The sequence below is a fragment of the Cupressus sempervirens genome, chromosome 6, assembly GCF_028749045.1.
Source record: "Cupressus sempervirens isolate cs-2001-9-10 chromosome 6, ASM2874904v1, whole genome shotgun sequence".
NCBI lineage: Eukaryota > Viridiplantae > Streptophyta > Pinopsida > Cupressales > Cupressaceae > Cupressus > Cupressus sempervirens.
The window spans coordinates 524,173,914-524,195,416 of record NC_143123.1 but is presented as its reverse complement, the minus strand read 5'-3'; the positions used below and the strand labels follow the sequence as shown (position 1 = coordinate 524,195,416).

The 21,503-nt window shown below is 35.4% G+C and overlaps 1 protein-coding gene across 1 annotated transcript; it reads left to right on the top strand.

Annotated features, from left to right (window-relative positions):
* Positions 1-1,135: 1,135 nt before the first annotated feature.
* Positions 1,136-2,248, top strand: LOC149553326 (beta-1,3-galactosyltransferase pvg3-like). The gene has a single exon (XM_089790318.1). It carries the CDS (start codon positions 1,163-1,165, stop codon positions 2,246-2,248), a length of 1,086 nt encoding a protein of 361 aa, XP_089646444.1. The 5' UTR covers positions 1,136-1,162.
* Positions 2,249-21,503: the final 19,255 nt, after the last annotated feature.

The window sequence follows — 21,503 nt, the reverse complement described above, 5'->3', positions numbered from 1 at the left end:
GAGATGAAAATATTTTATGAAACATTTTATTCAAGTTAAAATTAGTTGGAAAATTACAACTATTCAAGAAAATTATCAAAGATATACAAGAATATAAATGTAACCTTGCACCCTTCAAAGATTCAAGTGATAGTTTTTAAAAAAAAAATTAGAAACATTTAACATAGTGGTAATGCAAACAAAATTGTTCCATTATTAGTTGATGAACTTTACTAAAGTGAGACTATTAGGAAGTGTACCAATAATTAAATGTATTCTAATAATTGTCCACTCACACATTCATGTGTTCCTTCAATTATTAATTTTTAAAGAGTATGAAAAATGATAACAAGTGTATCAATTATCATCACTATTACTACATTTGTACATGTCTACTCAAATATTTTGAATGTATAATTATTTAGACATTTTTAAGCTACTATTGAACTACACTTTGAAATAATCACTTTCAACTTTTTGAACCGAAGTTCCACAAGTATGTATAGATATATATATATATATATTAAAGCAAAACTGTTCATAACAAGTACTAGTAACTTTCCTATAAAAAAATTACAAATCCCCATACGAACTGAGATGTCATTTTGACAGCCTAAGAACAAGTATTTATATATACTAAAATACATAAAGAAGTCCCAGCTGCAAATCTTTTCCATTTCTGGTGCATCTTCCAAGGCATTGACTTTTGGAAAATATACTTCACTTATCTTTCCGAAATATCTCCTTCAATCCACATCTTTTTTATGAACTAGAGCTAATAGAAGCGGTTTAATGTACCGATACGTACCTTGAATTCAGGCTTTAGCCACCCGAATCTGTGGCTAGCCAAAACATTAAAAAAATCAAATTGTTTAATATATTCAATAATCTATTATTTTTGTCGATATGTGCAACCAATAACATGTGACCATGGGGTCCAGTCATGTGGGATACATAAGCTTTGTCTGTGGGAATTCTTTGGTTTAGGGTTTTATCTCTAGTAGAGGAGAATAGACTCACATGGGCAACCCATATTAGACAAATGCAAAGCCGTAGCAACCGCATAAGGGAAAGGATATGAAAGCAATCAAGTCGATAAGCAAGTATTAAAGCTCACAAACTGAAGGTTGAAAGTAACGGCCATATAGCCATTTCCTTCTTGGGATTTTTCCTGAGAAGATTCATGGAGGATAACAAAAAATCCAGCTATGGTTTCTTCCCAGCCGTAAGACTAAGGTCAGGGCTGCTATTTGCCTTCATAGTCCTAGTCTTCATTATAGTCTTATTGAACATATCAGAATTTGGAGAAGTAGCTAAAAGCCCATCTAGTTTCAATAGAACATGGCTCTATAATTCTAGTTATAATAGTCTGAGTTTAGCCCGTCCATTTCTTCTTAGAACTGATAACAATACTTATGTGGGTTCTCAAGGCAGTCAGATCTTCATCAATTGCAGCTGCCCAAAAGTAGTGCAAAACTGCACGAAGGATATTCAGGAGAATGCCAGTGCAGCCATTGAAGTTGATAAGAGGGGCTATAATTTCAGTATTCTGATTGGAGTCCTTACAAGGGCAGATCTGTATGAGAGAAGGCATTTTCTTCGTATGGTTTTTAGAAGCCAATCCACAGCTCATGCAAAAGTGGACTTGAAATTTGTGTTCTGCAATCTTACAAAGGATGATCAAAGAATCCTTGTGCCTCTGGAGATCATGACCTACAATGATATCATCATATTGAACTGTGAAGAGAACATGAACGAGGGTAAGACTTATACTTATTTTTCCAGTCTTCCCAAGATGGGATTGCAGTATGATTATGTTATAAAGGCCGATGATGATGTTTATTTTAGGATTGATAAGTTGGCTGAATCACTGAAGCCTTTGCCGAGGAGTGACACTTACTATGGTTATGTTATACCTTGTGATAAAACTGATCCTTGGGATAAGTATATGTCTGGTATGGGATATGCTTTGTCATGGGATTTGGTGAAGTGGATTGAGGAGTCTCCTATTCCTAAGAACAAGAGTGTGGGTCCTGAAGATATGATGGTAGGGGTTTGGCTAGATGAAGGGCAAAAGGCCAAGAATAGGTACAGCAATAAGCCAGCCATGTATGACTTTCCTCTCGCCAATCCCCCTTGCTCTCATGACCTAATTCCTAATACCATTGCTGTGCATAAGCTCAAGGACAGGGAGCAGTGGTTTACTGTTCTCACCTATTTCAATTTTACTTCTGATATGAAGGAATCAAAGCTGTATCATCTATATTAGGTTGAGGAGGATGCGTATATGGGCCTTTTCTCTTTCTTTTACCAATTTGTAATATAAAGAACAACAAATTCAACATCTGTCATCTCTAATAGGTTGAGGGGGATGTCTAGATATGGGTCTTTAAGTTTTGTTTTGTTTTGCAAAAAATTGTAACAGAAGGAATATCAAAGTTGCCAGAAACTTGGTGGTGACTTTTAGACTTTAGAGCAAGCTCATAGCTAAAAAGGATTTACAATTAGATTCATTTTAAGGTTTGTATAAATTCAAAGAAAATTCCAATCTTGTTGCTTTGGTATTCAATTTTGTTAAAAAGTTAAAAATTTCATTCATATCAAATAAAGTTATTTGGAAGTTAATTTTTAAAATATTTTTTAATAAGTTAATGTTTTTGACTTGTCTTTAGTTTAGTTCTATATTTTGAATTTTGGAAAAGGATTCCTAAAACAAAAGTTAATTGAGCCTCTCCTTTTAAATTTTTGTTATCCATTCATTAACAAAAATGATTAAAAGTTTATTCCTTAACTTCATTTTTAATTCTTAATTAAAAATATAACTAATAAGATAAATATGTTTACTTTTTGAATTAAAAAATCTATTAAAAAAACATATTTTAAAGTCTATAACTAACATTTGATTCTATAAATGCCTATAGAAATTCTTGAATAAATGAATAGGTAGATGTGAAGCCAACTTTCAACTAAGAGCTTTGTACCAAAGTCATTTCTCAAAAGGCAAAAAATTGGGTTGGGAGACATGTATTTGCATATTAAAGATATTTTTTTTTTATAATGAAGGAAGGGAAACAATTCCGAACCCATAGAAGCACATATTACAAAATAGTAGCACTGTTGTGGGCCATTATAGCCAAACAGTAGGCTAGGGCATCATAAACCAGAAAAGTAACCCATACCTCCAACAAAATATATCAAAAATAACATAGAGCATAATGCAAACTAAACTATGATCCTTTACAATATACAAATAGTTAATAAACTATTCATGGAAACCATTGATCTAAGACTACTAAACATTTTTCTTAAATAGTAATTAAACAAAAATCTAGGAATTGTAAAGTTTAGCTAACAAAAGACATTAGTGTAATAGTTACCAAACATAATACTTAAGTTTAGGGTATCCCTAATAACATAAATAACTCTAAAACCATAGGTAGTAAAAAAGAGAAAAATCCAAATAACAAATGAACTGTCAAGCCTTCTTGATAGCATTTGAGCCCTTCTCTAGTTGGTAGAGCTCATTCTTCAAGTTAGTGATTTCTCTTACTCCTTGGTCCTCTTCCCTGCTATCCATGCTCATTTCTTTATCCTTTTTCATTTAGCTCCTTCTAGTGTTGACATAGAGAATAGTTCTCTCTAGGATCTCACGTTGGTTTTTGCAAAGGGTCGAGGCCACAAGTCTTCCCTAACACCCTAGTAATATGTTATTTGATAGCCTTGTTGTTGAGATAATGGATGTTGCACACATTGCATAATATTGTTATATTGTATTATTTTATTTTATTATGTAATGTTGCACCTAGATGAATGTGCAACATGTAAAGATTCCATGGGATATACTTGATGAGTTGTATTGTAGCATTGTGATAATATTGGGGAAAAGAATTAAATTTCCAATATTAAAGGTGGGGTCAATGGGTTAGTGTTGAGCTATTGTTTTACACAATGCTATATAGTAGGAATTCTTGTGAACTCCTCTCTTGAAAAGCTGATTTTTTCTTGTGAACTCCTCTCTTGAAAAGCTGATTTTTTGAATTGACTCCAAAGTTTCGAGCGATCTTGCGACCTAGTAGAATCTACTTAGTTGAAGATAAATGTGAATATTCATGAGGAGGCCTTTGCTAGTTCATTTTGATTTCGGATGAAATGTAGAATCTACACACTATTTCAAAAATTACACTAGAAGAGAACCATGTTTTTGTATTTTTTAATGTTTTTTTATGGATGGAATCTAACCGTGTAGCTAGTATGAAATCCTATTCTAACAAGGGGGTTGATAAAGCAAATAACAAGAACTCTAAAGTAAATAACATGAAATTCAAAGAAAATAATGTGAAATTGAAATCCTAACATACATAAACTACAGAAAATAACACATCTGTGAGTTAAGCTTTCGAAGAAATCGGTGGGTAACCAATTAAAATAGGAGCAACACTTCCTAGATTCCACCAATGTAATCGTCGATGAGAAATTTCAATAAAAGAATGATGTTTCACTCTTCATCAAAATCGCAAGGCCATGGAAAGTATGCTCATGTGAGACAAAGAGTTACATAGGCACAATTTGGTGATTTCTTCTTGAGCTTGTTATGTCAGCAAAATTCATAAATCTGTAGCAAACACCAAAACTAAAAGATCGCACAACCAGAAAAAAAGAAATAAACCTTTGGCTCAATCACAATTTTATGAACAAAATTCACAAAAATATAACACATTCAAGCAAGAATCACTACACTCCAAATGCGAGCACCAAAAGCATAATTTGATTGCATAATAACAATGACCATGATTACATATTACAATAGGGTATTTATAAGAAATCATCTCCTCAACTTGTGTTGAGAGTGAGCGATATTCTTCATGCAATAAAATGCTTTTTAATTAACAAAATAAACTAATTATATACAAACTACAATCTAACTGGTGCTTAGTAGGACTCCTTCTATTTTATATTTATTAATTAGATGCAAGAACCTTTTACATGTTTAAAACAAAGAAATGTGAGAGAAGAGAGAAAGAGAAAGCTCTGAGTCAAAGTGGAGGTGTCAAAAATAGAAGTTGATCCTTTACAGGGTGTTTCTAGAAGTTAAACTACCATCAGAATGCATTTTCGATGCATGTAAATCTCTATTTTTGGAATTGGTAGTTGACTGTTAGTGAAAATTTTCCAAAAATGCACACTTGAGAAGCTAGGTACCTACGGACTTGTGGAGCTGTGCACCTCAAAATGGTCCAAAATCTCAAAATTTTACTAAGTGTCAAAATTGAAATTCTAGCATCTGGGTTTTGTTCTTCTTCATCCCAAAGCTATGTTTGGATGTTTGCCCTTGAATTTCTCTATAATCTCAGTAATTTTGGCCACATTTGATAAATCCAATGCCTCATATTTTTCTTTGGCCTTTTGTCTATAATTGTCTACCTCAATTCGGGTGATAGCAAAATCCTCAAGTTTGGTATTCAATTCTAACGATGCTTCTTCAGTTCTAAAGACTTGTTGGATGTCCTCATCATCAAAAACTTTCACAAAAATCCTCCTCAAATATTTGTGTTTCCTCATGTGATGGGGACTTAGGTTTATTCAAAATCTTTGCAATATCACAAATATATTGCTCCGAAGCAAGGAACTGAGGCCTGGTAATCCTCATTATTTCTTTCTAAAGCCATCTAGGGATGTGTTTAGTTGAAAACCTAGCCCTTGAGGATGAAGGGGTGTGTTCTACTACCTCCTTTCCCTTATAACTTATACTTAGAATTGTTTCCTATTATGAGGGCTCTCCTTCTGTAGTCTCAGTCTTAGTGGACCCTACAGCTTGCACCTCAGTTTCTTGGGAAGATAGTTGAGAATATTCCACTATTTGTCTCTCTTTTGACACTTCATCAATCTCCATTTGTTTCAGTTCCTCCTCATGTGATGGTTCCTTCTAAACCTACTCTTCTTCTAAACTTTGAGGTGAAGGAGTAACTGAGCCACTATCTACCACCATGACTTGTGGTGGAGATGGGGGAGTAAGATGAGGACCCTATACATCTAGTGGCATTTGTGTCTAGTCTTCTTGTTGAGGTTCACTTTTAAGGGTGTCCTTGATCTTATCACCAATTAACTCTGTTCCTATGGGCATAAAATCAAAATTTGACATTGTGAAAATGTCATCACCCTCTTCACTTTACTCATCCACCCATTGCTATACTTCATCTTCTAAAGAAGAGAGTTCTAAGGGTTCTACTTGGGTGGATGGAAAGGTACTCGTGGCACTCTTTCTCCTTTGTAACTTAGTGGCTCTAGTTAGTCGAGTTCTTCCCTGCAGGGGCACTTATTGCTCTTCCTCTTCTGATTCATCTTCCTCCTCTTTGTCTCCCTCCAAAATGGTTTCAGGAATAGATGGGGAGGCCACCAATATTTTGTTAATCCTTTGCCTCTTTTTTATCTGAATCTTAATCTTCCTTCATTTCTTGGAGGCAAAAGGAGAATCTGGCTCTTCTTGCAAAGGAGGAATGGAAACCTGTGGAATCTCTCCCTCTTCTGATTGGCTGGGCACAATGGGAGGCAATTGAAGGTCATCCTAAACTTGTGTAGCTACAGTATCCTTCGACCCTTGTATACTCTCTTCCTGCTACTAGGGAGGTGCCTATTCTTCAGCTTGCTCTTTTTAAATCCTTTGAGGGGAGGTCCTCTTCCTTTTCTTCTTTCCCTTCCTCTCAAGAGGGTGATAGTATCCAACTGGGTGATCAAGCTAGTATACTGTCTTTGGCCTAATAAGAGATTGGGCCACAAAGGTAGGAATTGTTACTTTCTTCCCTCTACTTCTTTCTGGGTGGGCATGCATGTGAAAGATCACTATGTCAAGTATTGGATCAAGTGGAAAAGGCTTCTTGATCTAATCCTCTGTCATTCTGATGACATGCCTCTCCTCCTTGTCAACCTCAGCATTCATGATGGGTCTTTCTCCTATTTTGTTTGAGTTAAATAGGGGGTCGAGTAACTCCTTTGAATCTTCTTGCCTTGTCTCCTCCAAGATGTTCAACTAGAGAGCCTTCTCTACTAGATACAAAGTCATCCTACAATAGTCCCTTATGTAGACCTCATAGTCATTTTTTGCATTCATCTAGTAATCTTCAACAAAATCCTCATGGTGGAACTCCATTCCAACCAAACTCTCCACTCTCCTAATATTATCAAAATAGGGCTACAGAGAGTTCAATTCCTCAAGAGGATAATTCTCCCACTCCCACTTGAAAGACATAATATCTTGTTTCTATTTCACCTGATACGGTCCTATGACTGAGGGCCATGCCCAACAAGGTCTTCTTTGTCTCTTTACCCTCTCATATGCAGATTCAATTTGTTGGGAAATCTCTAATAACACTAGTTTGTCACTAGGATATCTAGGGAGCTTCTGAGGGTTGATGGAGGCATCAGCTACCCGTAGATATGTGAATGTCTTAAAGTAAATGAAGTAGGCTCTTAGAACTGTTATTTGTGCTTTTTCTTCATCAGATAGCCTCTTTCCATAATCTCCCTCAATGAACTAGATGATTGCAAAAATGAATGCGGCATTCATGATTCTATACTCCTTGCTCTTTGTTGAGATCTTCTTCTTCACTAGTTGAGGGTAGACAATGTAAGGCCATGCATTAGGATTCTGCATACTACCTTTCCTATACAAACTAGGGTATTTTGTTGCTCTTTTTGTAAGTAGGTATATCATGTAAGAAGTCATATAGAAATTCTTCTTGTATTTTATTGCCCCCAATTTCTCACACAAGTTTTCACTTAGTGTGGTGGCCCAATCTAATGGTATCTTTGCTACCTTGATCATCTCAATAAAATTAATCACGAAGGTACTAAGGTGACCCCCTGCAGGTAAACCCATGACTCTACTCAAAATAATGATAGAATAACCAATATCCTCCTTCATATATCCCCAAGTCATATCCACTTTGCATGTTATGCTTCCTCGAGGATGCTTCTTAATAAGGTAGGATGATTGTATAATGTTTTTTGCCTCCTTCTAGTGCTCCCTATACCATCTCTCTACTGCTTCATATGAGAGTCTAATGAATTGGTCTACCCTCAAGAGGTGGAAGACCCTCTCAATGTTTTTGGGTCGTAAGCCCAACACAACTTCTCCAATGACACTCTTGACCACTCTCTTTTTAGAAACAAAATGTTGTACCAAAGCCATCATTAATTCTGCCGACTGTATTGATACAGGATGTGAAGTTGTGCTCACCAACCTAGAATGAATAAGTGAGGATACTAGTGCAAATCTCTTGGTGGGTTTATTGCATATTCTGAAGAATTCTCCTAATTTAGTATGTCCCAAATCAGTATCTCTAATTTTTGCATGATCATCATGGAACCTTGATCTCGATGGTAAGCCTTGAAACTTGAAAACGAGGGGCTTGGGTGCCATTTCAAATGTGGATGCCATTTAATCTTTGCATGACATAAGAAAAGGCACTCATTAGATCAACGATAAAACTTGGAAATAAAAATGCAAATGCCTTAAATTTCACTAACAAAAGAAAAGCCCAATTTGGGTGCTTTTATTTATTTTTTAAATGTACTTAGGCTTAGTTTCTATTTCATGTCTTTACATTTTTGGATACCCATTTGGGTCAAATAAAGGTTCCAACTCTCACAGTTCCACTATCAGTGTGTTTGAAAATCCTGAAAAAAATAGGAGCATGCAATTTGGCCATCATTTTGGTGATCTAGAAGGTGTGAATTGGCTAGATGAATATAATTGTGATTTAGAGCATTCCAGAAAAAGAATCAGGTCAAAAGGCCCCATGGTTTGAAAGTTATTGCAGTTTTTTGGGTTTTGGAGACCCCCTAAGAATGCTTCGAAGTCAGGTTAGGGGCATTAAATGACCTTGAAAAGGGTCAAAAAATGGGGGACAAGCATAGCTTGTCCATAGGGCTATAGAGCACTTCGAGAGCTTTTTGAAAATGTAAACGATTTGTCAATCGGAGCTATGGTTCAAAAGTTATGCCTCCCGGAAGTTCGGTTACCGTTTTTGGATTCTTCTAGATTTGCACCGACTTCTAACGCAGCTTCTGGAACCTTCTATTTGGTCGGTGGATGCCTACTAGCACTTTCTAGAATGTACTCCTAGTCCTTAACCCTCCGGGGTCTATTTAAGGAGATTTCTGGCATTGTAAAAGGCAGTTCACAGTGGAGTTTGAGAGGAGGTACCATAAGGAGAATTTATCTCCAGATTTATGCTATTGTAAGCCCTTAGGGCATGTTTTGAAGTTTATTTTCCTGTACTATTTGTACTAGCTTATTTTCTCAGTTAATATAATTTCCCTTTTCTGTTGTTTCCATTCTGTTCTTGGGTTGTGTCCCCATCACATACTAAACAAGCTTAGCCACTAACTCACCCACCCTCATGAATGCCATCCACTTGCAAATCTCTAACAAGCTTAGTCTAATCCTAAATCACCTCTAATCCCCCCCTAACCTTGTTACATTCCCTAAGCAAGCTTAAGACTTTTTTAAGCCAAGCAAAGTCAACAATCTCAACTCCCTCCAAAATATCCCAACCACCAAGCCATGAATGTTCTTACAAAGGCCATAAAGACTCTTACAAGCCCATTCATTGCTCTTACAAGCCATTATGAAGGGTCTTTATGAAGATATTATCCCTTGAGCCTCCTTTGTTGACTCATCCATCCCCTTGCCTCCATCCACTCACCCTGTGACATGTGTCACTCCCTGGTTGGTGCTAAACAAGCAAAATCCATGTGCTCCCCTTTGAGTGCATCCTAGACCTCCTTAAGCTTTCATCTCTCCTTGAATCTTAACCCTCCATCCCTCAAGCCCTTAGCCTATAAATTGAATCCCCTCCCAAGACATTTCATCACAACCTTTAAGCCAAAGTTATAATGCTAGTTTGAGAACCAAAAGCCATCAACCATACCCTTATAATGCCAAATTGAGAGCTCACAAAGCTACCAATTTGGCATTTACTCATCCCCACCATTGAAGCATAGAGAAAGTTTGAGCATACACACCAATCCTTTACTTAGACTCATCCCTAAATCAATGACCATCCTCATTGGGAGAGCCATTCTATGGCTCATATTCTCATTTGAGGGTTTCACTTTGTCTCTCGTATATGTTATGGTTTTTATCCTAGTTAATGCTTTTGTTTTTTAATAGATTAGTATTACTTGCTAACATATTTCTCATATACAGTGCCAAGTGCACGATGAGCACAGGCATGGAATGTGCACACCAAATATGGTTCAGTCTTACCTTCATTTGAAAGTGCACCCGCAAAATGTTTTGAGAAGAATGGAGTTTGAATGAAGGTGGGGGGCTTTATAGCCCATCCACCCACTGTGGTGCGCAATGTGCACTGCACAAGTATGTGGCTATGCATTGCACCCCACTGCAGGTGGGAATGCACTTGCATGGTGCGCAAATGTGCAATTATTATTATTTTTTATTTTTTAGTTTTTTGTCCTTTTAGATTTTTATGATTTTTTTGGTTTTTTTATTTTTTAATTTAATTTAATTAAATTTAAAACAAAAACAAAAAAAAACTTTTCAACCTTTTAAAAAAATTTTGAATCCTAAATGGTTAGTTTGGGGCCTTGAAAAAAGTAGGGGCTCCCCATTCCTAGTAAGGAATGGGGCATGTGTTGTGGGACCAAATAAATAGCCCTAAAAAAAGGAAGAAATGACCAAGACATTTCCTAATTTTCAAACATCCTTTCAACGTGTGTCAAACACCAACAGAACTTTGGACACCTTAAGTGTATTTCAGATGACTTTACAATCAAAACTCCAAAATTGAAAACCTTCAAGCTCAGTGTGTGATTCATGTATCCATTTCCTTTGATGTCTTAGGATGTAGTCTATCAAAGTTTTCTGACAAGTTAGAAACAATCTTCCACTCTTCCTAGCTCATTCGTTCGGAATCTCTACGAAGGCTATTTGTCGATCATTTACTTGACCATATGAGATAATCAGTTTGAGGGCTCTTAGTGGGCTGCCACATTCTTTTAATTTTCTAGCAATTTTGAATAATTGCTCCATGTAGTTTTGATGAAGCAAAGTTTTGGATACAAGATACTTTTCTTTGAAAACATATCTTTTTGCCATTTCAAAACTTTAGAATCCTTCAGTCTTAACACCATATTTTTCTTTCATTTCCTTTTTTTCTCTTCTATATCTTGACTACACTTAGACTATGTAGTCAAGACATCAGTGTCATTTCTTGGATTCAATCTTTTGTGAACATCCCTTGCCTTCCTCTGTTAGAACTTTTAGAAACTCTCACTCCAAACAATGATCTTAGCAACCTTTCAGGAAGACCCCTCCCATTTGAATTAGTTAAAGTTTGAATTTTCCCATGCCATCTTTGACTTAAATTTGACAACACCTAAAACAATCAACTTTTTAGATTTGCAAAGTGCCAAGAACTTGTTGCTCTAGACTTCTAATTTCTAGACTAAAAATCTCCTATTTCTACAAGGAATGTTCGTTGCTCAATTGGTATAAGACATACAATCATCCAAATGTCTTGACAAAGAAATACTCCTTCTTGAAATTGAAACCAAAGAGTAGTTAGTAAGATCTTGAGAGAAAATCTCAAGTACACCTTACCCCCTAGGACTGACACAACTTTGAAAAGTAAAACGCAACTGAAAAAAAACACACAACATGAAAGAGAAACACACTTGTAGAAAATAAACACACTTGCAAAAATAAAAATCTAAGCTAAATGCAGAAATAAAATCTAACTATTTTTTGTTTTTTTTTTGTGTCTTTTAGGTTTCAAAATAATGCTTTAGAAATTTCCCTTTTACGAGCAAGGGAAGAAATTCCCCCTATAAGGAACTAAGCCTAAAAGTGTTTTCTCCAAGAATTTTCGCAATCTGAAAGGGGCTTGTCCATAAATGTGGAAACTTGGTATGACTGCTCGACTTTTCTTTTGCCTTTTTCCAAAGTAGAACAAGGTCAAAAATCCTAAATGGTTTAATCATGGTTCTCTTGTCAAACCATCTTTTCACAATAGCTTGATTTTTAGCCATGTGCTCCAATGTAGCTATCTATTTCTCATCCATCTCTAAAGATTCATCAATCTAATTTGTTCTTTGTTAGCATCTTTAGTGTACCCACTCATGAATTTCAAAACAAGAATCCTGAGGTTAAGTGGCAACATTGGTTCTTGTCCATAGACAAGCAAATACGAAGAAGTCCCCAAAATATTTTAAACTCTCACTCGATCTATCCATAAGGCATATTTGAGTTGCATATGCCAATCCCTAGGGTTCTCCTTCAACAATTATTTTATTACTATGATCAAGTTCTTATTTGTAGATTCTACTACCCCATTTCCTTGCAAGTAGTAATTCAAAGAGAACTTGATAATGACTTTCTTTTCAAATGCACATTGGGTTAGGAATGCTAATGTGAAAGTAGACCCATTATCACACACAAGGGTGAATGGCATTCTAAACCTAGTAACAATGTGTTATTCCAAGAAGTCTGTTACCAACTTAGTAGTGCAATTTTTGAATGTTTCTACTTCCATCCATTGTGTATAGTAATTTATAGCTTTGAGAATAAATGTGTGTCCAGTTGATGATGGTGGATTGACTAGACCAATGAAATCTAGTCTCCACTTTGCAAAGGGGCATATCTCATACATAGGCTATAAGGGCATTGCTAGATTCCTTTCTCTATTGGCACTGGTTTGACAAATATGGCAAGAACATACATGCTCGAAAGTGTCTTTGAATATTGAGGGCCAAAAAAAACCCGATATTAGAATTATGTGAGCCATTGCTTCTGTTGAACCATGTCTTGTACCATACTTGTCATGAAAATGTTCTAAGACTTCCTTTGCTTCATCATAGCCTAAGACTTTTAGAGAAATCCCTTCATAGTTTCTCTTATACAACTTGCTCTCACATAACATGTAGGATTAACACTTCATTTTAAGTCCCCTACATTGTGAACTATTCATCCAATTAGAACATTGGTCCTATAGAAGATAATAAACTTTGTCTTGATACCAAACATCTATCACCACACCTTGACCAATATCAACTTGAGATACAATCTTTTTATTCTAATCATCCTCATTCATTTCATTGTCAAACTTGAACTCCTTTTCATTTTCATCTTGGTTATCAGCTATCATTCTTAACAACCCTTGACCTCTTACTGATCTCATAGGTTGAATTTTGAGATCAAATTCTTGAAGTATGGCCATCCATTTACCTCTCCTTTCACCAAGTTCATTCCACATCAAAAGTGTCTTTATTGTTGGATTAGGTACAATTGCATACACCTTACTTCTTAGTATGTAATGATGGAACTTCTTCACTGCCTTGATTAATGTAAAGGATTTTTTTATCAAGGTTTGAATAATTCAACTTAGCATTCTTTAGAGGTCAAATCATGAAAGCAATTGGTCTTTCATCTTCTTTTTCCTTCTTCTGTGTTAGGATCCTAGCACAAGAGTGTTCTAAAGCAAAGGAATTTATCTTAAAAGGTAAATTGTAATTAGGAATTACCAAGACTAGAGCCATGGAAATAGACACTTTGATATCTTTGAATGATTTTTTAATCTCTAGAACCCACTCTTTCTTAGCCCCCTTTTTGAGTAAATCATTAAGGGGATGAAATACTTCTACAAATCTACTTATGAATTTTCACACAAAATTTATCTTTCCAAAGAAAAACTTAAGTTAAATTTTTAACTATGGAGAGGTGAAAATTTTAGAATAGCTTCAATTCTATCAGGATCAATGGAGATCCCAACCTTAGAAATGATATGACCTTGGAGCTTTCCTTTAGTGACCCCAAATGAACATTTCTTGGGATTGGGGGATATGTCATACCTACAACATCTATTGAATACCTTCCTTAAATCAACAATGTTAGTGCGTCGATCTTTCGAAAAGATGGTTATATCATCCATGTAGATGACTAGGTACACTTATTTATTAATCCTTTAAAAGCTTCATCCATGGCTCACTGAAATGTAGTCCCTATGTTAATAAGTTTGAAAGGCATTCTCCTATAGGCAAAAGTTCCCCATTTAGTTGTGAAAGTTGTTTTTAGTCAATCTTCTTCATCAACCATCACTTGATTATATCCTAAATATCCATCTAAGAAAGACATCATTTTTGAACCATTTACAATTTGTAGAACCTCATCAAGTGAGGGTAAAGGATAATTATCCTTTTGAGATGCTAGATTCAAGTTATGAAATGAACACAAAAGCGAATCTCTCTAGTCTTCTTTCACATGGGAACCGAATTAGCCACCCATGTAGAATGGCAGATGGGGAATATGATCTTGGCATCCAATAATTTCTTAATTTTTTTCATTATCAGGGGTTCAATGATAGGATTAATAGGCCTTTGTCTTTACCAAAAAGGTTTGGCATGTACTTTCAATGGGATGTCATGTGTTCTAATCTTGGGGTCATATGTTTTTAGCTCTTCATAGTTCCAAGCAATAACATCTTTATACCCAATAAGTAACTTAAGAATTTCTTCCCTTTCTCATTTATTACATGCTTTCCCTATTTAGAACATCCTTGGATCTTCTTCAGTCCCTAGGTTGTACTCATCACACTCCTTGATCACCTTTTCTTGTATTGTTCTTTTATTAAGTGTTGATTCATCATGATAAAAAATGCATTCTAACTCAACCACCCCTTGGGAATAGTGTTAGTCTTTAAATTTAGGATCCCATTTTCATCTTCAAGTTCATAGTCCTTAGGCTTTTCATTCAAATTGTCATCAATTTCTTGCCCTTTAAAGTGACCATTGCACATGATAAATTCAAGTATGTGTTGATTGTCTTGAAAGACTTGAAAGTTTGTAATATTGTCTAGAATAGATAGGGCAGCAACCAACTCTACTAAAAAATTTTCAACTTCATTCTTTCAAATAGTTGTAATGCACTTGCTGAAATAGTAAGAGCATCTACCACCATGTTCTTCCTCCTCGGAATAGATCTTATGTTTAAAGCTTTAAAATCATCTAGTAAGTCCCATACTCTTTTCTTGTAAGAAAGTAACCTTTTGTCATTGTAAGAGTATAATGATTTTACTTGCCAAATAACCAATTGAGAATCTCCTTTGATTATAAGAGTTATGAATCCATTCTTGAGTGCAAAGAGTAGTCCTCAGATCAACACTTTGTATTCTATAGGATTGTTAGTACATCTAAACTATAATCGATATGCTTCATAAAAGGACCTACCTTTTGGATTAACCAATTTTATACCTTCTCTAGCCCCTAATTTGCATCTGGAATTGTCAAAGTGAAGTGTCCAAATTGGATTTTCCTTAGGCTTTTTAACCTTGTATTTGTTCGTTCTTAACTTTTCTTTCACTTGGGAGTTAAAAGATTATTTCTTGGGAACCCATTGAAACTTCTTGTGGGGTGGAATTGATGATTCCCCATTGTAACAAGTTGATAGAGGAAATGTATGTTTTCTTGTTTGTCTTGAATTTCCTCTATCAATTCTTTAATTTCATCTGTTTTGGGTTCAGGATGAATGGCAACTAAAGTCCACCCCTGGCCTTTCATGTACAATCTTCTTCTTTGGATCTTGATCATTCTTGGGGGAGGAGAAGACAAACCTCCACCCTCAGAAGAGGTATCACTATATGATAAATTTAGATCTTCAATTTCCTCTTCAATCTACTCTGCTGACTTAGTTGAGTTTATATTACTTTTATCTACCACAGGTCCCTTTTTTGGAATGTGGTTATCCTTGCCTTTCATCATATGTGTTAACACCTTCATAACTACTTCTTGGCATGATGAGCATTCAAATTTGGAGTGACTAACTTTGTGTAATTGACAGAATCTAGGGAGAAGTAAGATACTAGGATCGACTCCTTCTCCCAAGCATTGCAAATTAGTCACCATATTATCTATGAATTGTGTCATAATATCATCCTTTGGGATTGATATCTTGAGTTCTTTATCCTAATATTGGGATGCTTTGATTAGAATGGTGTCAAACGCCATCACCTTATATGAACCCAAATTTGATTGTAAGAATGCTATCTCATTCGGGGTATTGTAATCTATAATCATTGTTTTCAGTTTGGGTTATGCATCTATCTTGATTTCATTGTTCAATCCTTTCCATAGTAACCATAGCTAAGTAAAATTCATAGAAAACCATCCCCTTAGGCATTTTGCCCATTCTCTACTTAGGAGCAACCCATATGTCTCTGAAATGTCCACCACATGTATATCAATAACATCTTGAATCCGAGGATCAACTGTCAATTGTATCTGAATGTCTTTCAACATGCCAATGACTTTCACCTCTATTTTGTCCAACTGTATCACTATCCAATTGGAAGGTTTAGGACTTAGCCCTAACTTGTGCACTATTGATAGTGGCATGATATTACATGAGGCTCCTGAATCAATCAAGCAATTGTGGAGATTATTTCCATATCTCCTAATGCTAAGAAAAAATGGGGATACTTCAACCTTGTCTTTGAAAATAGTAGGCATTACTTTTGTAGCATTGAATTTTTGACATGTTGTCTTTTGAGGGATTGTATTCATGCTATGGGGTACCTTTGTATGATCAAGAGTCTTCATGAGCACTTCTTGTTGTTGTGGACAATTTTGCAACATGTCAAACATAGACATATTTGCTTTGGTTCATTTCAAGTCTTCAGCAACATTATACTTTTTAGTAGACCAAGTAGGATTTTTCAATATTGTTGGTACATTCACTTGATTTTGATTCTGTTGTCCTCCATATGGTGGCATAATTGGTGCTGGATTGTTATTCACTCTTAGATCGGGAAGAGTTGGTTGTAAAGCTAGAGGAATTTCATCTATCAAAGGTTCCTTTCTATTTCTTAGATTATATGTATTTCAATTTTCATTGCGAAAAGAAAACATCTCATCATGTTGAAGATTAGGTTCTTGACTGAATGGAAAAGAGAGCTCTTTGCTAGCTAGTTGTTCTACCTACACATTCTATGTAGAATCATAGGATTCTAGTAACATAGCATTCAATTGCATAGGAGGAGCATTATCATTCACTTGTGGACTTTCAACCATCTCTTGATTCCCATTATAATACAAACCATCGTTGTTGGGTGCATTTCGACTATCATTATAGTAATTTATTTTTGCATAATAAACGTTGTTATTATTGTTGTCGGAAAGAATGCTTCCATTATTTGACTGAGTGTTCCATTATTGGTTCTATCTTTAGAATCCATTATTATGATTAGGAGGATTGAAATTTTTTTCCCCATTATTGTTTCCTGCATTGTTGTTGTTGTTTCCATTAAAGTTCCTATTATAATTCTAGCCATAATTGTTATTATAGGGACCAACATTGTTCCTTTGAAATTTGTTGTTCTATCCTTATGATAACCTTAGATGAGTCAATTTGTTGATCATTTGGGACATAGTCTTTTTCATTTGACCAAATTCAGAAATAAAACCATTGTCCACTTTAGTGGGTGATGTTGCCTTTTGCTCAAAGAAGGCAGCTTTCAAAGGTTCAAACCCTAGGTACATTAGAGCAGAACTTGCAGAGTGGGTGCATATTGTAATGGAACTAGATTCATAGGTATGAATTGACTAGGCATCATAGGTACTCTGGCAAGGTATGTTGGCATCATTGTGATAGCTGGGCTTAGAAGCATTAATACTCCTCCATTTGGATTAGCTTTCTTAGTGAAGGTAATTGCCTCTACAAAGATTTTATCCAAGGTGTCAATATTTGCTATAGGAAGTCTTCTTAGAAAAATTGTAGCAAGATGGTCCATAGCATTCAGATAAATCTGAATAGTGACTTCAACTAGTATAGTGTATGACATCTCTAGCTTGTGGTATGCCATGTGAAAGTGATGGTTGAAGTGAGAAATTTTCTTGGCTAGGTCCCTTTTGATTGATATGAATTGTTGATGTATCACAACTAGGTTGATGAATATTTTGAATTGTTCCAAGAACAATTTTTTGAAAGTATCCCAATCTCCAATGCATCTAGGTGGCAATTTAACATACAAATTGAAGGAAATTTCCCCCAAAGAGTAGGGAAATAAACAAAGAACCACATCTTTGTTAGCAACCTACTTGTAGTTGAAAATTTCCTTCAATACCTTGACATGATCTTCAGTAGTTCGTGGCTCACCATAGATGAATCTGGGAAAAAAATTCTCGAGATTCTTAGGAAGGTCATGGAATGCACCTCTCAAGTTTATTGGTTAGTCTATAGCATTTTCAAAAAAGGCCATTGGAGGGTTTGGCAAAGCTAATGGTGGTTGTTGAGGTGTATCGATTGGAATGTGTGGTGGTCCACTAGGTGGTTAGAGTGGAGGTGGGGTTGAAGAAGATGATGAAAGTTCAAATGGAAGTGGTTGAATGCAAAGTATTCCCTTGTCACTATGTGTTTTGCAGAAGTGGGTGAGCTCAACAAACTCATGTGCACTTGGCGTAGACCTTAATGCTTGCTGAAATGAATACTCTAGATTAGAACCCTCCAATTTGCATCAATTCTAGAAAAAGCACACATCTATAGAAGCACACTTTCTCACTTCACTAATTTTTTTTCACCAAAGAGTTTTGTGCACCTGCAGATTTGGGTACCTATAGAGTTGCACACCTTCGCACCTTAATTTCAAAAAAACTCAAGAAATTTTTTGAACTATTGTGAAGTGCATATTTTGCAAAAAGTGTAGAATTTCAAAACTTTAGCAAGCTTTCCACTTTTCTCCGAGATCTAAAAGTGCATCTATCTTTCTAGTGCCACTTCTATTGAGCTATTGTTTTACATGATACTAAATAGTAGGAATTATTGCAAACTCCTCTCTTGAAAAGATGATTTTGTGAATTGACTCTAAGGTTTTGGGCGATCTTGTGACTTACTAGAATTAACTCAGTTGAAGATAAATGTGAATGTTCATGAGGAGGCCTTCGCTGGTTCATTTTGATTTCATATGGAATGTAGAATCTGCACACTATTTCAAAATTAACACTAAAAGAGAACTATGTTTTTGTATTCTTTATGTTTTTTATGGATGCAATCTAATCATGTGGCTAGTATGAAATCCTATTCTAACAAGGGGGTTAATAAAGCAAATAACAAGAAATATAAAGTAAATAACATGAAATTCAAAGCAAATAATGTGAAATTGAAATCCTAATGGACATAAACTAAAGAAAACAACACATCTGCAAGCTAAGCTTTTGAAGAAATTGGTAGGTAACTAATCAAAATAGGAGTAGCACTTCATAGATTCTATTGATGCAAACATCAATGGGGAATTTCAATAACTAAATGATATTTCACTCTTCATCAAAATTGCAAGGTCATGAAAAGTGCGCTCATGCAAGACAAAGAGGTATGCAGGCACAATTTGGTGATTTCTTCTAGAGCTCATTACGTCAGTGGAATTCAAAAATTTGTAGCAAACACTAGAACTAAAAGATCACACAAATAGAAACAAAGCAATAAACCTTTGGCTCAATCATAATTTTATGAACAAAATTCACAAAAATATGACACATTCAAGCAAGAATCAGTACACTCAAAATGCGAGCACCAAAAGCATAATTTTATTGCATAATAACGACATCCATGATACATATTACAATGGGGTATTTATAAGAAATCATCTCCTCAATTTGTGTTGAGAGTGAGAGATATTCTTCATGCAATAAAATTCTTTTTAATTAACAAAATACACTAATTATATACAAACTACAATCTAATTGGTGTTTAGTAGGGCTCCAACCATTTTATATCCATTAATTGGATGCATGAGCCTTTTAAATGTTTAAAACAAAGAAATATTAAAGAAGAGAGAAAGAGAAAGCTTTGAGTCAAAGTGGAAGTGTCTAGAAGTATCAAAAATAGAATTTGATACTTCATAGGGTATTTGTAGAAGTTAAACTACCATCAAAATGCATTTCTGATGCATGGAAAGCTCTATTTTTGGAATTGGCAGTTGATTGTCAGCAACACTTTTCTAAAACTGAGCACCTGTGGAGATGTGGACTTGAATACCTACAGATCTATGTACCTATAGAATTGTAGAGCTATGTACCTCAAAATGGTCTAAAATCTCAAAATTTTACTGAGTGTCAAAATTGAAATTCTGGCATTTGGGTTTTTTTCTTCTTCATCCCAAAGCTATGTTTGGATGTTTGCCATTGAATTTCTCTATAATCTTAGTAATTTTGGCCACACCCAATAAATCCAAAGCCTCATATTTGTCTTTGACCTTTTTTTTTATAATTTTCTACCTCAATTTGGGTGTCAACAAAATCCTAGAGTTTGGTATCCAATTCTAACAATGTTTCTTTAGTTTTGAAGGCTTGTTGGATGTCCTCATCATCAGCAACTTCCACAAAAATCCTCTTGAAATTCTCTACTACTACCTCAATAGGAAAAAAATTATCTTGTTCCTCATCTTCAAAAATATTCAAACACGCAACACTATAATGTTTCTCTGCTTCCAAAATTTTCTCTTAGGCTTGGTCCTTGAGCTGATGAATCTCCTCATGTAATGTTTCCATTACTTTATTGCTATCTACTATTTTCTCTATCTAGTCATCAATCATATCTAATTCTTCTCTAGTATTTACATTGATCAAAATCTAGTACCTTTTCCCTTTTATGGCTTGCAAAGTTTGCAAATCCTTACTCCAGTCCTATACTTCATCCATAATACCAAAGTCTTGCTTCAAAATTGCTACAATCATATTTACATTCTCCTATGTAGCATGTTGTAACTTCAAATTTCTTGTGATAATCAAAACACCTTTCTCCTCAAAATTTTCCCACCATTGCTAACATGCTTTCAAAAATGGGTCTAGCTATACACCTCCCCCTTCTCTACGTATAGTATTCAAAGTTTGCTCAAGGTGCTCAGAATCCAGAGGACCAACCACTTCAGCTAAATATCCCTTTAGGATCTCGACTTGCCTTCAAAGTGTTTGGAGTTTGACCTCATCCTGTTCCATATCTTTGAGGACCTCTTTGACTCCCATTGTCATCATTAATTGGGTTATATCTCATGTAGGTTTTCCCAATATAACCTCTTTCAATTCCTAATCTTTAGGACCATGGCTTCTTGTATCTATCTTTAGGAGGGACAACCACTTGTGCAAATGATTCCTAGTTCATTGTGTTGGTGACAAATGCCAATGGTGTTTCCTTTTGTGATGGGGACTCAGGTTTATTCAAAATCTCTGTAATATCACAAATATATTGCTTTGAAGCATGAAAATGAGGGCCAATACTCCTCATTATTTCTTTCTGGAGCCATCTAGGGATGTGTTTAGCTAAAGACCTAGCTCTTAAGGATGAAGGGGTGTGTTCTAATACCTCCTTCCCCTTATCACTCCTCCTTAGAGTTGTTTCCTATTATGAGGGCTCTTCTTCTATAGTCTCAATCTTAATGGACCTGACAGCTTGCACCTTTGTGTCTTGGGAAGATGATTGAGAATATTCCACCATTTGTCTCTCCTTTGACATTCCATCAGTC